Source organism: Somniosus microcephalus, chromosome 16 (genome assembly GCF_052327205.1).
Source record: "Somniosus microcephalus isolate GS21.2 chromosome 16, FLI_Smic_1.0, whole genome shotgun sequence".
Taxonomy (NCBI): domain Eukaryota; kingdom Metazoa; phylum Chordata; class Chondrichthyes; order Squaliformes; family Somniosidae; genus Somniosus; species Somniosus microcephalus.
In genome coordinates this window covers 46,016,055-46,032,219 of record NC_141002.1, presented here as the reverse complement: position 1 = coordinate 46,032,219, position 16,165 = coordinate 46,016,055, and the positions used below count along the sequence as shown (strand labels likewise).

Sequence of the window (16,165 nt, the reverse complement as noted above, 5' to 3'; positions counted from 1 at the left end):
TGAAGTTCAACGGCAGTTTGAGGACCAACACCTCATCTTTCAATTAGGCACTTTACAGTCTTCCGGACTCAACATTGAGTTCAACAATTTCAGATCATAACCGCTGTGCCCATTTTTTTTGGACAGCAGCTGTTGGTCATGATTCTGCTATTGCCATTTACACCTCCTCTAGGCCATCTTTTGTTTCTGTACTTGTCCCATTACCACCCCCATTTGCCTTGCTTTGTCATTTATTCTCTCCTGCCTTCCACCCTATCAGAGACCTTCCCTTTTGTTCTTTCCTCCCCTCCCCCCTTTCCCTGCCTCTGTACTTGCTTAAAACCTGTTTCATCTCTAACTTTTTCCAGTTCTGATGAAAGGTCATCAACCTGAAACTCTGTTTCTCTCCCCACAGATGCTGCCTGATCTGAGTATTTCCAGCATTTTCTGTTTTTATTTCAGATTTCCAGCATCCGCAGTATTTTGCTTTTGTAAAAAGATGATAGTCTGGTACAAAAGCGCACAGAATGCTTAAAATGATGGCCCGGATTTTGCGGTCATCGATGTAATTAAGGATTACGCTGCTGGTATCCGAACCAAATGCGCACTTACCTGCCTGGAACCCTCCTCCGAGAAGTTGCTGTCAAACACTAGAGTAGAGGATAGCGTAGTGGCCCGCGGATCCCGGGGGGGGGGGGCATCGTGTGCGTAAGCGTACCTGGGATCATGTGGGCTGGTGCTCCAATTAGCAAATACAGGGTCTCTCATTAATACTATTGGAGATCGTTAGTCTTTGCAATTCAGTACTTCGAAAATAACTTAAATTTGTGATTTTGGGGTCTGGGTGTGTGCAGAATGCATTTTGGATGTCATCTACATTTTCATTTTTTTCCTCCCAGCAAAAACATTTTATAAACCTGAGAATAATGTTTTCTTCAAAAATCTATTGTAAGATAGTTCTTTACTTTTCACGGACAAAATCCTGTGGGTCATATGTAAATACTTCCATTTCTGGCCTCGTATAGCTTTTAAAATTAATATATTACTTGGATTTGTCAGGAGGCATCCCTTTACGCTGTGCCAGCAGTCCCTGTGCCTGTTTGCACCAGCCATAAAATTTTCATATGTAATTGCTGGGCAGTTGGCGGACAGTTAGCCCAATTCTACACCAGCAATTGGGATTTCAATGTCTGTGTGGATCATCTGTCAAGTCGGAACTTGACAGATCGCAAGTTCGGGATTTGGCGCGTGTGCAAGTGCATGCGGAAATCCCGAACTTGCTGTCCATTCCAAAGGGGTCATACCGACCACAAATTCTGGCCCAACATAATTCTGAAAGTCTATGACCATTTGATAAAACTAGTTGGTTTGCATTCAAATCCCAATTTGGATAGTGACCAGCTTCAAAATGTGTTGCTGTGTAACTTCATCATTATAATACATTGGTCGGGATCCAGCCAAAACCTATAAGTATTACAAACAAGATTTCCACCAGTACTAGCTCTTTACTCCATGTTATGAACACAGTTAATTCCTTGCACCATATTAGCTTCTATAAACAATATGAACTATGCTTATCTGCACAATACAAAACTATTTAGCAAGAGCTCCATTTAAATCTCTGATTTGTACCTGCTAAGTAACAAACTTCCATAAATCAACCTGAGGTCAGATTATTAAAACCCTTTTTTGCAAGACTAGCTGCTGAGCGCTAGAATTCAACATGACAGTAGACCACATAAAATTAGACCTGCAGTTGTTGAACATTGTTCATGGTTTTAAGCAGAAACTAATTTTAATTTTCTATATTTTATGCCTTTGTATGAAACACAAATATATACCATATTAGATGGTTTTGGATGTTTTTTTGCCTACAATGGTCATCAACACAAATTCAAAATTGGGAACATAGTAGGTATAGAAGACAATCCCCAGGCATCATGTATTATTAGAATATTATAATAGAGGAGGAACCATATTTCCATTGAGAGAAATTGGTATGTTGTCTTTATTCCTGATAATATAGTGTAGATACAACAACAACTTGTATTCATATAGCACCTTTTAACGTAGAAAAACGTTCCAAGGTGCTGCACAGGAGCATTTTAAGACACAAAATTTGACACCGAGCCATATATAAGGATAAATTAGGACCGGTGACCAAAGAGGTAGGTTTTAAGGAGGAAAGAGAGGTAGCGAGGCGGAGAGGTTTAGGCAGGGAATTCCAGCGCTGATTAACCGGGAGCCAATGTAGGTCAACGAGCACGGGCGATGGGCGAACGGGACTTGGTGCGAGTTAAAACATGGGCAGCTGAGTTTTGGGTGACATCAAGTTTATGTAGGGTGGAATGTGGGAGGCCAGCCAGGTGTGCGTTGGAATAGTCAAGTCTAGAGGTAACAAAGGCATGGATGAGGGTTTCAGCAGCGGATGAGCTGAGGCAAGGGCAGAGCCGGGCGAAGTTACGGAGGTGGAAGTAGGCGGTCTTTGTTATGCTGCGGATATGTGGTTGGAAGCTCATTTCAGGGTCAAATATGACACCAAGGTTGCAAACAGTGGTTCAGCCTCAGACAGATATTAGGGCGAGAGATGCAGTTAGTGGCTAAGGAATGGAGTTTGTGGCAGTAACTGAAAACAATGGCGTTGGTCTTCCCAGTAGTTAATTGGAGAAAATGTTTGCTCATCCAGAACTGTATGTCGGACAAGCAGTCTGACAATTTAGACACCATGGAGGGCTCAAGAGAAATGGTGGTGAGGTAGAGCTGGGTGTTGTCAGCATACATGTGGAAACTGATGCTGTGTTTTCAGATGATGTCGCCAAGGGGCAACATGTAGATGAGAAATAGGGGGCCAAGGATAGATCCTTGGGGGACACCAAAGGTAATGATGCAGGAGCGGGAAGAGAAGCCGTTGCAGGTGATTCTTTGGTTACGATTAGATAGATCAGAATGGAACCAGGCGAGTGCAGTTCCACCCAGCTGGACAACGGTGTAGAAGGATGGAGTAGTCAACCATGTCAAAGGCTGCAGACAAGTCAAGAAGGACGAGAAGGGATAGTTTACCTTTGTCACAGTCACAAAGAATGTCATTTGTGACTTTGATGAGAGCCGTTTCGGTACTGTGGCAAGGGCGGAACCCTGATCGGAGGAATTCAAATATGGAATTGCGGGATAGATGGGCACGGATTTGGGAGGTGACAGCGCGTTCGAGGACTTTGGAGAGGAAAGGGAGGTTAGAGATGGGGCGGTAGTTTGCAACGACAGAGGGATTAAGGGTTGGTTTTTTGAGGAGAGGGGTGATGATGGCAGATTTGAGGGAGAGGGGGACAGTACCTGAGGAGAGAGAACCGTTAACAATATCAACTAACGGAGCCAGAAAAGGAAGTTGGGTGGTCAGCAGTTTGGTGGGGATAGGGTCGAGGGAGCAGGAGGTGGGTCTCATGGACAAGATGAGTGCAGAGAGGTCATGAGGGGAGATTGGAGAGAAACTTGAGAAAGATGTGAGTTCAGGGCTAGGGCAGGAGGGAAGCTTGGAGGAAGTTTGGCCCAGTGGGCTAGTGGAAGGAAGCGAAGTGGCAGAGGCAGCTGAACGGATGGTCTCAATCTTGAGACAAAGAAGTCCATGAGCTCCTCACACTTGTTACCTGAGATGAGGGTGGAGGAGACGGGGAGAGGGGTTTAAGAAGATGGTTAGCAGCAGAGAATAGGAGCCAGGGGTTTATCGTTGCATTCCAGAATTATTCTGGAGTAGTGAGCAATTTTGGCAGACGAGAGCAGGGCCTGATCATGCTTTATGTGGTCCAGCCAGATCTGGCAGTGAATGGCTAAACCAGTTGTCTGCCATATCCGTTCGAGTCTGCATCCCTTGGACTTAAGGGAGCGAAGATGAGAGCCGTACCGGGGGAACGGCCAGGGTGAGAGAGGGTAATTGTTTTAGTAGGGACTAGGGCTTCAATGGTGGTAGTGAGGGTCTGGTTGAGCAGATCGATAGCTACAGAAATGTCATGGCGAATGGAGGGCCAGAGGCTAGACAGTTGGGATTTCATAAGTGCAGTTGTAAGAGAGTTGGGCGAGAGTTTTTTCCAGGGCGGACACAGAAGGAAGTACGGTTGGGGGTGGGTGCAAGGGGGATGTGGGTGGAGAGCGATACGAGGAAATGAAAACGGAGTTAAATATTTTATGGGCTAATAAATTTTTTTAACCAGTTTGTTGTATAGAGTGGTGATCCATGGAGTTAACTGCATTAAGCATGAAAATGTACTAGTGTTAAACATACTGGTTGAAGCACTAACTATTGGTTGTGGTATTCTTTCAGTCATTTAAAACTAAAGCACTGTATGGTACTTTCTATTTAAGCTTTTAGAGTTTATTGCTGAAGAATGTTACTCCTTTTGAAACATGACTTTTTAGAGGTAAGAAGGAATGTATCTTTATTCTCTTTCTTTGGTGTACTTCACACACTGGTGTTAAGCTGAACCAAAACACAATTTATTTGCAAAATATTTCATTCTTGCCAATCACAGAACAGTGCATGAAAGATAGTAACACTTTCCTTGTTCAGGATCACCATTCTTTACAATTATGATTTGAGCAGCTTTCTCATTATCTGTTAAATTATAAGTTTACCATGCATTTGCTGCTGAGGGAAAGGCACACAGTCTACTCTCCGACCACTGGCAGTTGCGAAGTACTGCCCAAATGTGTCTCATGCTTATGATTTCCCTTCCCCCCCCACATGGCTGAAAGAGCGCTACAGCCTCTGCTTGGTCTCTTCCTGTCTGATGTGCCTCTGGTTCAGTTCCCGATCAATAAGAGATCAAACCTACATTCTGTGACACTGGAAATGCTACCTTGATACCCATCAACATTTAAAAAAAATCCAAATGTATTGGGGTTGAAATTGGTCTGCGCCAGTAGTGCAAAACACATTTCTAGCTGTTCTGATGAAGGGTCCATGCCTGAAATGTCAATTTGTTTGTTATCTTCACAGATGCTGCCTGATTTGCTGAGTGTTTCCGGAATTTTCCGTTTTGTTTCAGATTTCCTGCATCTACAGTTTTTTGTAAATTACTCAGTGCTTCTTTACTATTGGGTTCTTACCAAATATAAGAACATTTCTGTTACCAAACTTGTAGTAGAATAAGAGGACAGTCTCCATTTCAACTAGGCAGTGTCATGTCTTATGTGCCTGCATAGACTGATGCCAATGACAGACAAATGACAGTCTTGAGAGCCATGTGTACTCTTCTAGTGGCTAGTCTTCACTTTGCAATATGTATGATTTAATTGGCATTGCTTACACTCAAAACACAAATAAAATTTGAACTTCATAGGTTACAAATTCTCAAATTTGTAACCTTTCTCTTTTTTAAAAAAAAAAGTACTTTTTTTTTCTTCTTAAGATTTTACCTAGTTCGCGGTGTGGGTCACACCATTTCCTTGTTGTAGAAAAGATGGATGGAGAACCTTCTCCCAGGCCTCTACTGTGCCGTTCCTAAATCTTGAATGAGCTTCGATTACGTTATGCAGTCATTTGTTGTTCTTGTACTGTTCTGTCGTTGATACATCGAGTTGTTTAGTGTGAAATAGGGGGTTTAGTTGTCTTTTGGTATTCAATACTTTCCCTCTGTCCCCTAGGTGGCCCTACTGAGATCCAGCTATCTCCATGCAAGAGGAATTTCAGCACACTAGTACAGAAGTCTTAAGATAGTTTTTCCAAAATATAATGCTGTACCTTAATTTTAATTGAGATTTGTCACCAGCTAGTTTGTTTACACTGAGTTTCTGTTAATTTCCTGTACCATACAATGCATGACTTAAATATTAAAGGCTGTATGAATTTTCCTTTTTAATCACAGGAGAAGACTGACGTCGAAGGGACCTTATTTGTTTATGCAAGGTATGGACAATCAGTAGGATATGGTTTCATTTACATTATAACCATTCAATTTTTTAAATGCACTAAATGTTTAAACTACTTGGCCTTGAATTTCCTCTGTATTTGCGCCCAGAGACGCGTGTAACCTGGGTACAAACCAATTGCGTGGTTTTAAAGATTGGAATTTTGGGTGTAAGTGAGTTGCGTGCGTAAGTACAATACACCCAAATCTCCTCGATCTTTTACAGCCATCTAGCGATCCCTTGCCTGAATGCATGAGTTCAAACTTTAATTTTCATACTTAAAGGAGACTTGCATTTATATAGTGCCTTTCATGAGCTCAGGATGTCCCAAAGCCCTTTACAGCCAATTAAGTATTTTTGAAGTGTAGTCACTGTTGTAACATAGGAAACGTAGCAGCCAATTTGCACACAGTAAGGTCCCACAAACATAAATGTGATAATGAACAGAAAATCTTTTTTTGGTGATGTTGGTTGAGGGATAAATATTGGCCAGGGCACCGGGGATATCTTCCCTGCTCCTCTTCGAAATGGTGCCATGGGATCATTTACGTCCATCTGACCGGGCAGATGGGGCCTCGGTTTAACGTTTAATCCAAAAGGCATCCAACAGCGCAGCACTCACGCAGTACTGCACTGGAGTGTCAGCCTAGATTTTGTTCTTCAGTCACTGGAGTGAATAAGCGAAATGTATGGTGGGTCCCAATTGTTTATATTTATTTACGCCCATTTAATGTTCCGGCGTATTCTAATGAGATTGGCAGTAAATTTGAGTGTAACTTTACAATGGCAGAATGGGTGCATTTTTGGCTCAAACTTCTGGGTTGTGCCCATGGATGAAATTCCAGGCCTAGGGTATATTACAATGTTGTATAAAAGTAGAAAATTGAGGGAAATGGAGTGGCCCAACACACTGTGCTAAACAATGGTACAATTTTTATTTATGCCTTTGATTCTGTAAAACAGCAAGCTTTGCTGATGGCTGTGCTGTTGAGCTATTAAGGGAGGCTGGGTTATTCCTCACCTAGAAGTTGAGTCTTTTGTATCTCCTAGCTCTTAGATTTGGAATGGCATTAGCAGAGACCTGGAAGCAGGTTGTCTGTCCATCCATGTGGCTTGGGATTAGTTTATAACTTGGGAGATATGAACCGTCATGAATCCATAGAATTACATGGAATATACAGCGTCAAAACAGGCCATTCGGCCCAACCAGTCCATTCTCACCACTCTGGGTAAAGAATATACTGTATGTTGGCTATAAAACTCTGCACAGTATGTAACGGAGACTGCATGTGATTCATTAAACATCCTCCCTTTGCGGCAAAAGTCACATTTTGGCATTAGAATGGGTAATGTTTCAAGAAAATGTTAGGCAAAAGAGAATATCAATGACCTTATACTGAACTGGAATGTATTTTGCCCAACTCATGGCAAACTAAAGACCTTAAAATTGTGTTTTTAATGTAGAAACTAGAATCGTGGAAATTTATGGCACAAATAGAGGTCATTCGGCCCATTGTGTCTTGTCAGCCGAAAAGATCTATCAACCCAATCCCATTTTCCAGCTCTTGGTCCATAGCCTTCTAGGTTGCAGCACTTCAAGTGCATATCCAAATACTTTTAAAATGTGATTAGGGTTTCTGCCTCAGCCATCTTTTCAGGTAAGAGTTCCAGACCCTCACCATCTTATGGGTGAAAAAAGTTCTCCTCAACTCTCCTCTAATTCTTCTACCAATTACTTTAAATCTATGCCCCCTGGTTATTGACCTCTGCTGTGTATCTGCATATTGATTTGGGTTTACCTGAAGTGTGATGGGACACTAGTTTACCTTCTCTGGACAAGATTGGTACTTGAAGGAAGTGTATTGCTGGAACATCATGTGAACATTTATTAAAAAAACTTTTGTTGATTAACATAGAAACATAGAAGATAGGAGCAGGAGTAGGCCATTCGGCCCCTTGAGCCTGCTCCGCCATTCAATGTGATCATGGCTGATCATCCAAATTCAGTACCCGGTCCCTGCTTTCTCCCCATACCCCTTGATCCCTTTAGCCTTAAGAAATATATCCAACTCCTTCTTGAATATATTTAATGAATTGGCCTCGACTGCCTTCTGTGGTAGAGAATTCCACAGGTTCACCACTCTCTCTGGGTGAAGAAATTCCTCCTCATTTCTGTCCTAAATGGCATACCCTTTATCCTTGGACTGTGACCCCTGGTTCTGGACTCCCCGACCATCGGGAACATCCTTCCTGCATCTAGTCTGTCCAGTCCTGTCAGAATTTTATAAGTTTCAATGAGATCCCCTCTCATTCTTCTAAACTCCAGCGAGTACAAGCCCAATCGACCCAACCTCTCCTCATACGTCATTCCTGCCATCCCAGGTATCAGCCTGGTGAATCTTCGCTGAACTCCTTCCATGGCAAGAACATCCTTCCTCAGATAAGGCGACCAAAACTGCACACAATACTCAAGGTGTGGTCTCACCAAGGCCCTGTACAACTGCAGCAAGACATCCTTGTTCTTGTACTCGAACCCTCTTGCTACGAAGGCCAACATACCATTTGCCTTCTTAACCGCCTGCTGCACCTGCATGCTTACCTTCATCGACTGGTGCACAAGGACACCCAGGTCTCGTTGCACTTCCCCTTCTCCCAATCTATTTCCATTCAGATAATAATCTGCCTTCCTGTTTTTGCCACCAAAGTGGATAACCTCACATTTATCCACGTTATATTGCATCTGCCATGCTTCTGCCCAATCACCCAACCTGTCCAAATCATCCTGGAGTTTCTCGGCATCCTCCTCGCAGCACACACACCCACCCAGCTTTGTGTCGTCTGCAGCAAATTGGAGATATTACATCTAGTTCCCTCGTCTAGATCACTGAGTGCGAGTCATCAAAGAGTGCTGTGAGTTTGGGTAAGTGGGGTGTTAGGTGCTCTTTTCAAACTTTAACTCTGTGGGTTGTAGTTAATAAGGCCTTTCTGGTGCAGAGTGACTGTAGTAAACCATTTAACTGGCGTAACTAGAGGGATTGATTTAATTTAAATCCAATTAATTAAAGGGGATACTAGCATCTAAAATCGGGCCGAGGGTGTCCATAACTAACAATAAAAAATTTAATTAATTACATAGAATGGAGCAGGCGATGTGTTACTGTTGAGAGATGTGGGAGCCGGTGAACCCCATTGAGGCTCACGGTGATTACGTCTGTGACAAGTGTCTGCTGCTACAGGAACTCCAGCTCCGTGTTGATGATATCAGGAGGTGGTCACACCTATGAAGTTAATTAATTCAGATGTAACCTATGGTCAGGGACAGGACGGTGTGACTACGAGTGAGGCAGGTACGGGGATCCAGGAGGTAGAGCTGGAGGAGCCGCAGCCCTTGCTCTTGTCCAACAGGTTCGAGGTTCTTACTCCCTGTGGGGACAGGAGCAGGGACTGCAGGGAGGATGAGCAACCTGGCCACAGCACCGTGGAACAGGGGGCCATTCAAGAGGGGGGAGTAAATAGAAATGTTGTAGTGGTAGGGGATAGTATTATTAGGGGGATAGATAGAGTTCTCTGCAGCCGAGAGCGAGAGTCCCGAAGGCTGTGTTGCCTACCCAGTGCCAGGGTTAAGGACATCTCCTCTGGGCTGGAAAGAAACTTGCAGTGGGAGGGGGTGGATCCAGTTGTCGTGGTCCATGTTGGTACAAACGACATAGATAGGACTAGGAAGCCGGTTCTGTTAAAGGAGTATGAGCAGCTAGGGGTCAAATTAAAAAACAGAACCTCAAGGGTAATATTCTCTGGATTATTACCTGAGCCACGAGCGAATTTGGCTAGGACAAATAAAATTAGAGAGTTAAATGCGTGGCTCAAAGACTGGTGTGGGAGAAATGGGTTTTGCTTCCTGGGACACTAGCACCAGTACTGGGGCAGGAGGGAGCTGTTCCGTTGGGACGGGCTTCACTTGGCCAGTGCTGGGGCTAGAGTCCTGGCAAATCATATAACTAGGGCTGTAGAGAGGGCTTTAAACTAACTAGTGGGGGCGAGGTTCCTAGAGAGCAAATAATAAAAATGACAACAGAGAAGGTCATAGACTTAGGTAGCAGTGGGGAAATTAAAAACCAGAGCATGTCAGGAAGGGGCAGAAGGTATGGAGTAAAAGGTAAAGTAATAAAAAGGGCAAAAGCAGAAACTAAGTGTCACAAAACATATTTGAAAGTTCTCTATCTGAATGCACGTAGCATTCGTAACAAAATAGACGAGTTAATGGCACAAATAACTACATATGGGTATGACCTTGTGGCCATTACAGAAACCTGACTGCAGGGTGACAATGCCTGGGAATTAAACATACCAGGTTATTTAACGATCAGGAAGGACAGGCAGGAAGGAAGGGGAGGTGGGGTGGCTATGTTAATAAAGGAAGGAATCACTGTAATACAGAGAAATGATATTGGGTCAAAAGATCAGGATAATGAAACAGTTTGGGTGGAGATAAGGAATAATAAGGGGAAAAAAACACTAGTAGGCGTAGTCTATAGGCTTCCAAACAGTTGCAACTCTGTTGGATGGAGTATCAATCAGGAAATAGTTGAGGCTTGTAATAAGGGAACATCTATAATTATGGGGGATTTTAACTATCATATTAATTGGACAAATCAAATTGGGCAGGGCTGCCTTGAGGATGAGTTCATTGAGTGTATTAGGGATGGGTTTCTTGAGCAGTATGTAACTGAACCGACCAGGGGGCAAGCAACCTTAGATCTGGTCCTGTGTAACGAGACAGGATTAATTAAAAATGTCCTAGTAAAGGATCCCCTTGGAATGAGTGACCATAACATGGTTGAATTCCATATTCAATTAGAGGGTGAGAAGGTTGGATCTCAAACAAGCGTGCTAAGCTTGAATAAAGGAAACTATGAAGGTATGAGAGCGGAATTGAGTAGAGTGGATTGGGAAAATAGATTAAAGGGTAAGATGATACATGATCAGTGGTGTACATTTAAGGAGTTATTTTACAACTTCCAAAAAATATATATTCCACTGAGAAGAAAAGGGTGTAAAAGAAAAGACAGCCATCCGTGGCTAAGTAAAGAAATTAAGGATAGTATTCGACTAAAAACAAGGGCATATAAGGTAGCCAAATCTAGTGGGAGGATAGAGGATTGGGAAAACTTTAAAAGACAGCAAAAAATAACAAAAAGATTGATTTAAGAAAGGGAAGATAGATTATGAAAGTAAATTAGCAAAAAATATAAAAACAGATAGCAAGAGTTTTTATAGTTATATAAAAAGAAAAAGGGTGGCTAAAGTAAATGTTGGTCCCTTAGAGGATGAGACCGGGAAATTAATGGTGGGAAATATGGAGATGGCAAAAACACTGAATGAATATTTTGTATCAGTCTTTACAGTAGAAGACACTAAGAATACCCCAACACTGGACAAACAGGGGGCTATAGGGGGGGAGGAGCTAAACACGATCAAAATCACTAAGGAAGTGGTACTCGGTAAAATAATGGGACTCAAGGCGGATAAATCACCTGGACCTGATGGCTTATATCCTAGGGTCTTGAGGGAAGTGGCGGTAGGGATTGTGGATGCATTGGTAATAATTTTCCAAAACTCCCTGGACTCGGCAAAGGTCCCGGCAGACTGGAAAACTGCTAATGTAACACCCTTATTTAAAAAGGGCAGTAGACAGAAGGCTGGAAACTATAGACCGGTTAGCCTAACATCTGTGGTAGGTAAAATTTTGGAGTCCATTATTAAGGAGACAGTAACAGGACATTTGGATAATCATAATTTAATAGGGCAAAGTCAGCATGGTTTTATGAAGGGGAAGTCATGTTTGACAAATTTGCTGGAGTTCTTTGAGGAAGTAACATATAGGGTGGATAAAGGGGAACCAGTGGACGTAGTGTATTTAGACTTCCAAAAGGCATTTGACAAGGTGCCACACAAAAGATTATTGCTTAAGATAAAAAAAATCACGGGATTGGGGGTAATATTCTGGCATGGATAGAGGATTGGCTATCTAACAGAAGGCAGAGAGTTGGGATAAATGGTTCATTCTCAGACTGGCAATCAGTAACTAGTGGTGTTCCGCAGGGGTCAGTGCTGGGTCCCCAACTCTTTACAATCTATATTAACCATTTGGAGGAGGGGACTGAGTGTAACATATCAAAGTTTGCAGATGATACTAAGATGGGAGGGAAAGTAGTGAGTGAGGAGGACATAAAAAACCTGCAAGGGGACATAGACAGGCTAAGTAAGTGGGCAGAGATTTGGCAGCTGGAATACAATACTGGAAAGTGTGAGGTTATGCACTTTGGCAGGAAAAATCGTAGAGCAAGTTATTATCTTAATGGCAAGAAACTGGAAAGTACTGAAGTACAAAGGGATCTGGGGGTCCTGGTGCACGAAACTCAAAAGGTTAGTATGCAGGTGCAGCAAGTGATTAAGAAGGCCAATGGAATGTTGGCTTTCATTGCTAGGGGGATAGAATATAAAAATAGGGAGGTATTGCTTCAGTTGTACAAGGTATTGGTGAGACCGCACCTGGAATACTACATACAGTTTTGGTGTCCATACTTAAGAAAAGACATACTTGCTCTCGAGTCAGTACAAAGAAGGTTCACTCGGTTAATCCTGGGGAAGAGGGGATGGACATATGAGGAGAGGTTGAGTAGATTGGAACTCTACTCATTGGAGTTCGGAAGAATGAGAGGCGATCTTATTGAAACATACAAGATTGTGAAGGGGTTGGATCGGGTGGATGCGGGGAGGATGTTCCCGATGATGGGTGAAACTAGAACTAGGGGGCATAGTCTTAGAATAAGGGGCTGCTCTTTCAAAACTGAGATGAGGAGGAACTACTTCACTCAGAGGGTGGTAGGTCCATGGAATATGCTGCCCCAAAAAGCTGTAGAAGCTACATCATTACATAAATTTAAAACAGAAATAGACAGTTCCCTAGAAGTAAAGGGAATTAAAGGTTACGGGGAGCGGGCAGGAATTTGGACATGAGTCTAGGTTCGGATCGGACATGGTCCTGTGGGTAGCGGAGCGGGCCCAGGGGCCGTGCAGCCTGATCCTGCTCCTATTTTCGTGTGTCTAATTCTGTTAGATTCAGGAGATGGTTCTGTAATAGTAGATTGGCGGTTAGGATCAGATCAGCCATGATCTTATTGAATGGCGGAGCAGGCTCGAGGGGCCGATTGGCCTACTCCTGCTCCTATTTCTTATGTTCTTATTAATATATATTGTGAATAGCTGGGGTCCAAGGACCGATCCCTGCGGTACCCCACTAGTCACTGCCTGCCACTCGGAAAAGACCCGTTTATTCCAACTGTTTGCTTTCTGTCTGCCAGCCAGTTTTCTATCCAAGTCAATACCTTGCCCCCAATCCCATGTGCCTTAACTTTACACGCTAACCTCTTATGCAGGACCTTATCGAAAGCCTTCTGAAAGTCCAAATATACCACATCCACTGATTCTCCCGTATCTATTTTACCAGTTACATCCTCAAAAAATTCCAGTAGATTAGTCAAGCACGATTTACCTTTTGTAAATCCATGTTGACTTTGTCCGATCCTGTCACTGTTTTCCAAGTGCTCAGCTATTACATCCTTTTATAATTGTGGTACTTCTGATATAAAATTAGAAAGCTCTAACTTATTTCCTCATCATTCCCACATATATGTATATAAGTGCTTCCTAAGCCATTATAACAATTATAGAAAATATTGTTTTGCACGGCCAATTTAATCTGGCACTTGGTATACTGTACTAGGTGCTGCTGTTTAACAGACCGTGCTACAAAGATCAGTATATCTCTATAATTCAGCAAGACTTTCTATATAATTTCTGAACAACATTATATATATATATTAAGAGCTCTTCTGTCTGTCCCGATGTCTGTCTGTCTGTCTGTTCTCTATATGTTTGAAAGTTACAGAGCGTACCGACGCGCGCGTCGCCTCAAAAGAAAGCTTGCGATTCCGGACCGGTCATAGGCGTATTTACGTTTCGGCCGCACAAAAATCCCGCCCGCGGTATCCGAAAAACGTTCAGCCTTCCGCTCATTAGCATCTCATTAGCGGACCGTGTGACGTTGAGGTCGACCAATCGGACGGCGGGTTCCTTCCTACAGTTGAGTGTCGAGTGACTCGACGATTGACCAATCCTACGCTTCGGTGACCTGACCGGTCGACCAATCGGTACGTGTGTGGGTGGGCCTTATCCTTCTGAACCGTGGTGAGTGGCCGCCATCTTGATTTTTCACGATTTTTTCCCCCACACTTTCAGTGTGTTAGGGAAGTAAGGTAAATATTTGAATTATGTGTTAGGGAATTAATTAACAATTTATTTGAGTTTTATTTTGTGTTTAGCAACCGCCCCCCCCCTCCTCCTCACCCTCGCGCAGGGGGGACTCGGGGCCTGAAGCTCAAAAAAATTTCCCTCTCTCTCCTCTTCCCTCTCTCTCCTTCTCTTCCCTCTCTGTCTCTCTCTACTTCCCCCTCTCAGGTTTCACGGTGTCGCGGACGGAGCGCGGGCGGGCTGCCCGAAGTTTCCCGCTCGCTAACGGCCGCCAAGCCGCCCTTGCCTGCTCCCCGCGGGCCGCCTCGCGCCGCCCGCACTGACCGCGCATGCTCCGCCCGCACTGGACCGCGCATGCTCCGCCCGCACTGACCGCGCATGCGCCGCCCGCCCGCCCGCAGCGGCCGTCCATCAGCCGCGCGATACGCAGGGGACCTCGGGTCCGGTCTGTCCCGGCCTCAGAACCCGACCGTGCCTTAAGCGCTAGGCCCTGCACGGCCGCTATCGCAACAGCACCGGACCTCAGGCGCTAGGCAGGGGGAGGGGCCGGAGAGAGGGACAGAGTGGAGTGGGGTACGGTGGGGGAGGGGAGGGGTGGGGGTGGGCGAGGGGAGGGGGTGGGGGGAGGGAGACGGGAGGGAGAGGTGGGGAGGGAGAGGTGGGGAGGGGAGGGAGAGGAGAGGAGGGGAGGAGGGGAGGGGAGGGAGAGGAGGGGAGGGAGGGGAGGGAGAGGAGGGGAGGGAGAGGAGGGGAGGGGGAGGGGAGGGAGAGGAGGGGAGGGAGAGGAGGGGAGGGAGGGGAGGGGAGGGAGAGGAGGGGAGGGAGAGGAGGGGAGGGAGAGAGGGGAGGGGAGGGAGAGAGGGGAGGGGAGGGAGAGGAGGGGAGGGAGAGAAGGGAGGGGAGGGAGGGATAGAAAGCTTACGATTACGGACTGGTTATAGGCGTATTTACTTTTCCGTCAGACAAAAATCGTGCCCACGGTATCCAAAAAACGTTCAAAATTCCGCTCATTAAATGGGAAAAGTTCCTCTCATTTGCTCATTAGCATTGAGTGACGTGAATGTTGACCAATCGTACGGTCGAGCGACCTGACAGTTGACCGACGGTTGACCAATCGCTGCGTCACGGGGGCGGGCCATCCTACAGTTGAGTGTTGAGTGACTTGACGATTGACCAATCCTGCAGTTCAGTGACCTGACGGTCGACCAATCGGTGCGTGTGTGGGCGGGCCTTATGATTCTGAACCGAGGTGAGCGGCCGCCATCTTGATTCTTCACGATTTTTTCCCACACTTTCTGTGTGTTAGGGAACTAAGGAAAATAACAATTTATTTGAGTTTTAAATTGTATTTAGCAACAGTAGGAAATGAAGTGATCCCCTGCCCTTCGCCCGGAGGCTCGCCTACTTTGACGGCCATTTCGAGCGGCTGTGCTGGCGCCGGGTGCGGCCTAGCAGCCCGGGAAGCCTGGGCCTTGAGTTGCGGGCCGTGCCGGGAGCAGCCGTGCACAAAACTTCCCCGCGGCGTCAACAGCCCCGTCCGAGAGCCCGACCCAAAGCCACCAGGTCGCGGGCCGCGGCGGCGGGCCGTGCCGGGAGGCGCCGCGCACGAAACTTCCCCACGGCATCAACAGTCCCGCCCCAGAGCCCGACCCAAAGCCATCAGGTGAGCGGCCGCGGCGGCCCAGTCTCTCTCTCTCTCTCTCTCTCTCACACTCTCACTCCCAATCTCTCTCTCTCTCTCTCTCTCTCACTCCCAATCTCTCTCTCTCTCTCTCTCACTCCCAATCTCTCTCTCTCTCTCTCTCACTCCCAATCTCTCTCTCTCACTCCCAATCTCTCTCTCTCACTCCCAATCTCTCTCTCTCTCACTCCCAATCTCTCTCTCTCTCACTCCCAATCTCTCTCTCTCTCACTCCCAATCTCTCTCTCTCTCACTCCAATCTCTCTCTCTCTCACTCCCAATCTCTCTCTCTCT

General features: G+C 45.2%; 1 protein-coding gene across 5 annotated transcripts in view; it reads left to right on the top strand.

Moving 5' to 3' along the window:
* dcp1b (decapping mRNA 1B) overlaps window positions 1-16,165 on the top strand; it is a 144,209-nt gene that overhangs the window by 17,980 nt on the left and 110,064 nt on the right. For 4 of the 5 annotated variants that reach the window (XR_015081366.1, XM_086008914.1, XM_086008912.1 and 1 more), the window contains exon 2: window positions 5,835-5,875. The exons of the other annotated variant lie outside the window; for it this stretch is intronic. Coding sequence is in view for 3 of the 4 variants with exons in the window: in XM_086008914.1 (XP_085865040.1) it covers window positions 5,835-5,875 (41 nt within the window). In the remaining variant the exon portion in view is untranslated. The remainder of the gene's footprint in view (window positions 1-5,834; window positions 5,876-16,165) is intronic. 5 annotated transcript variants of the gene reach the window in all.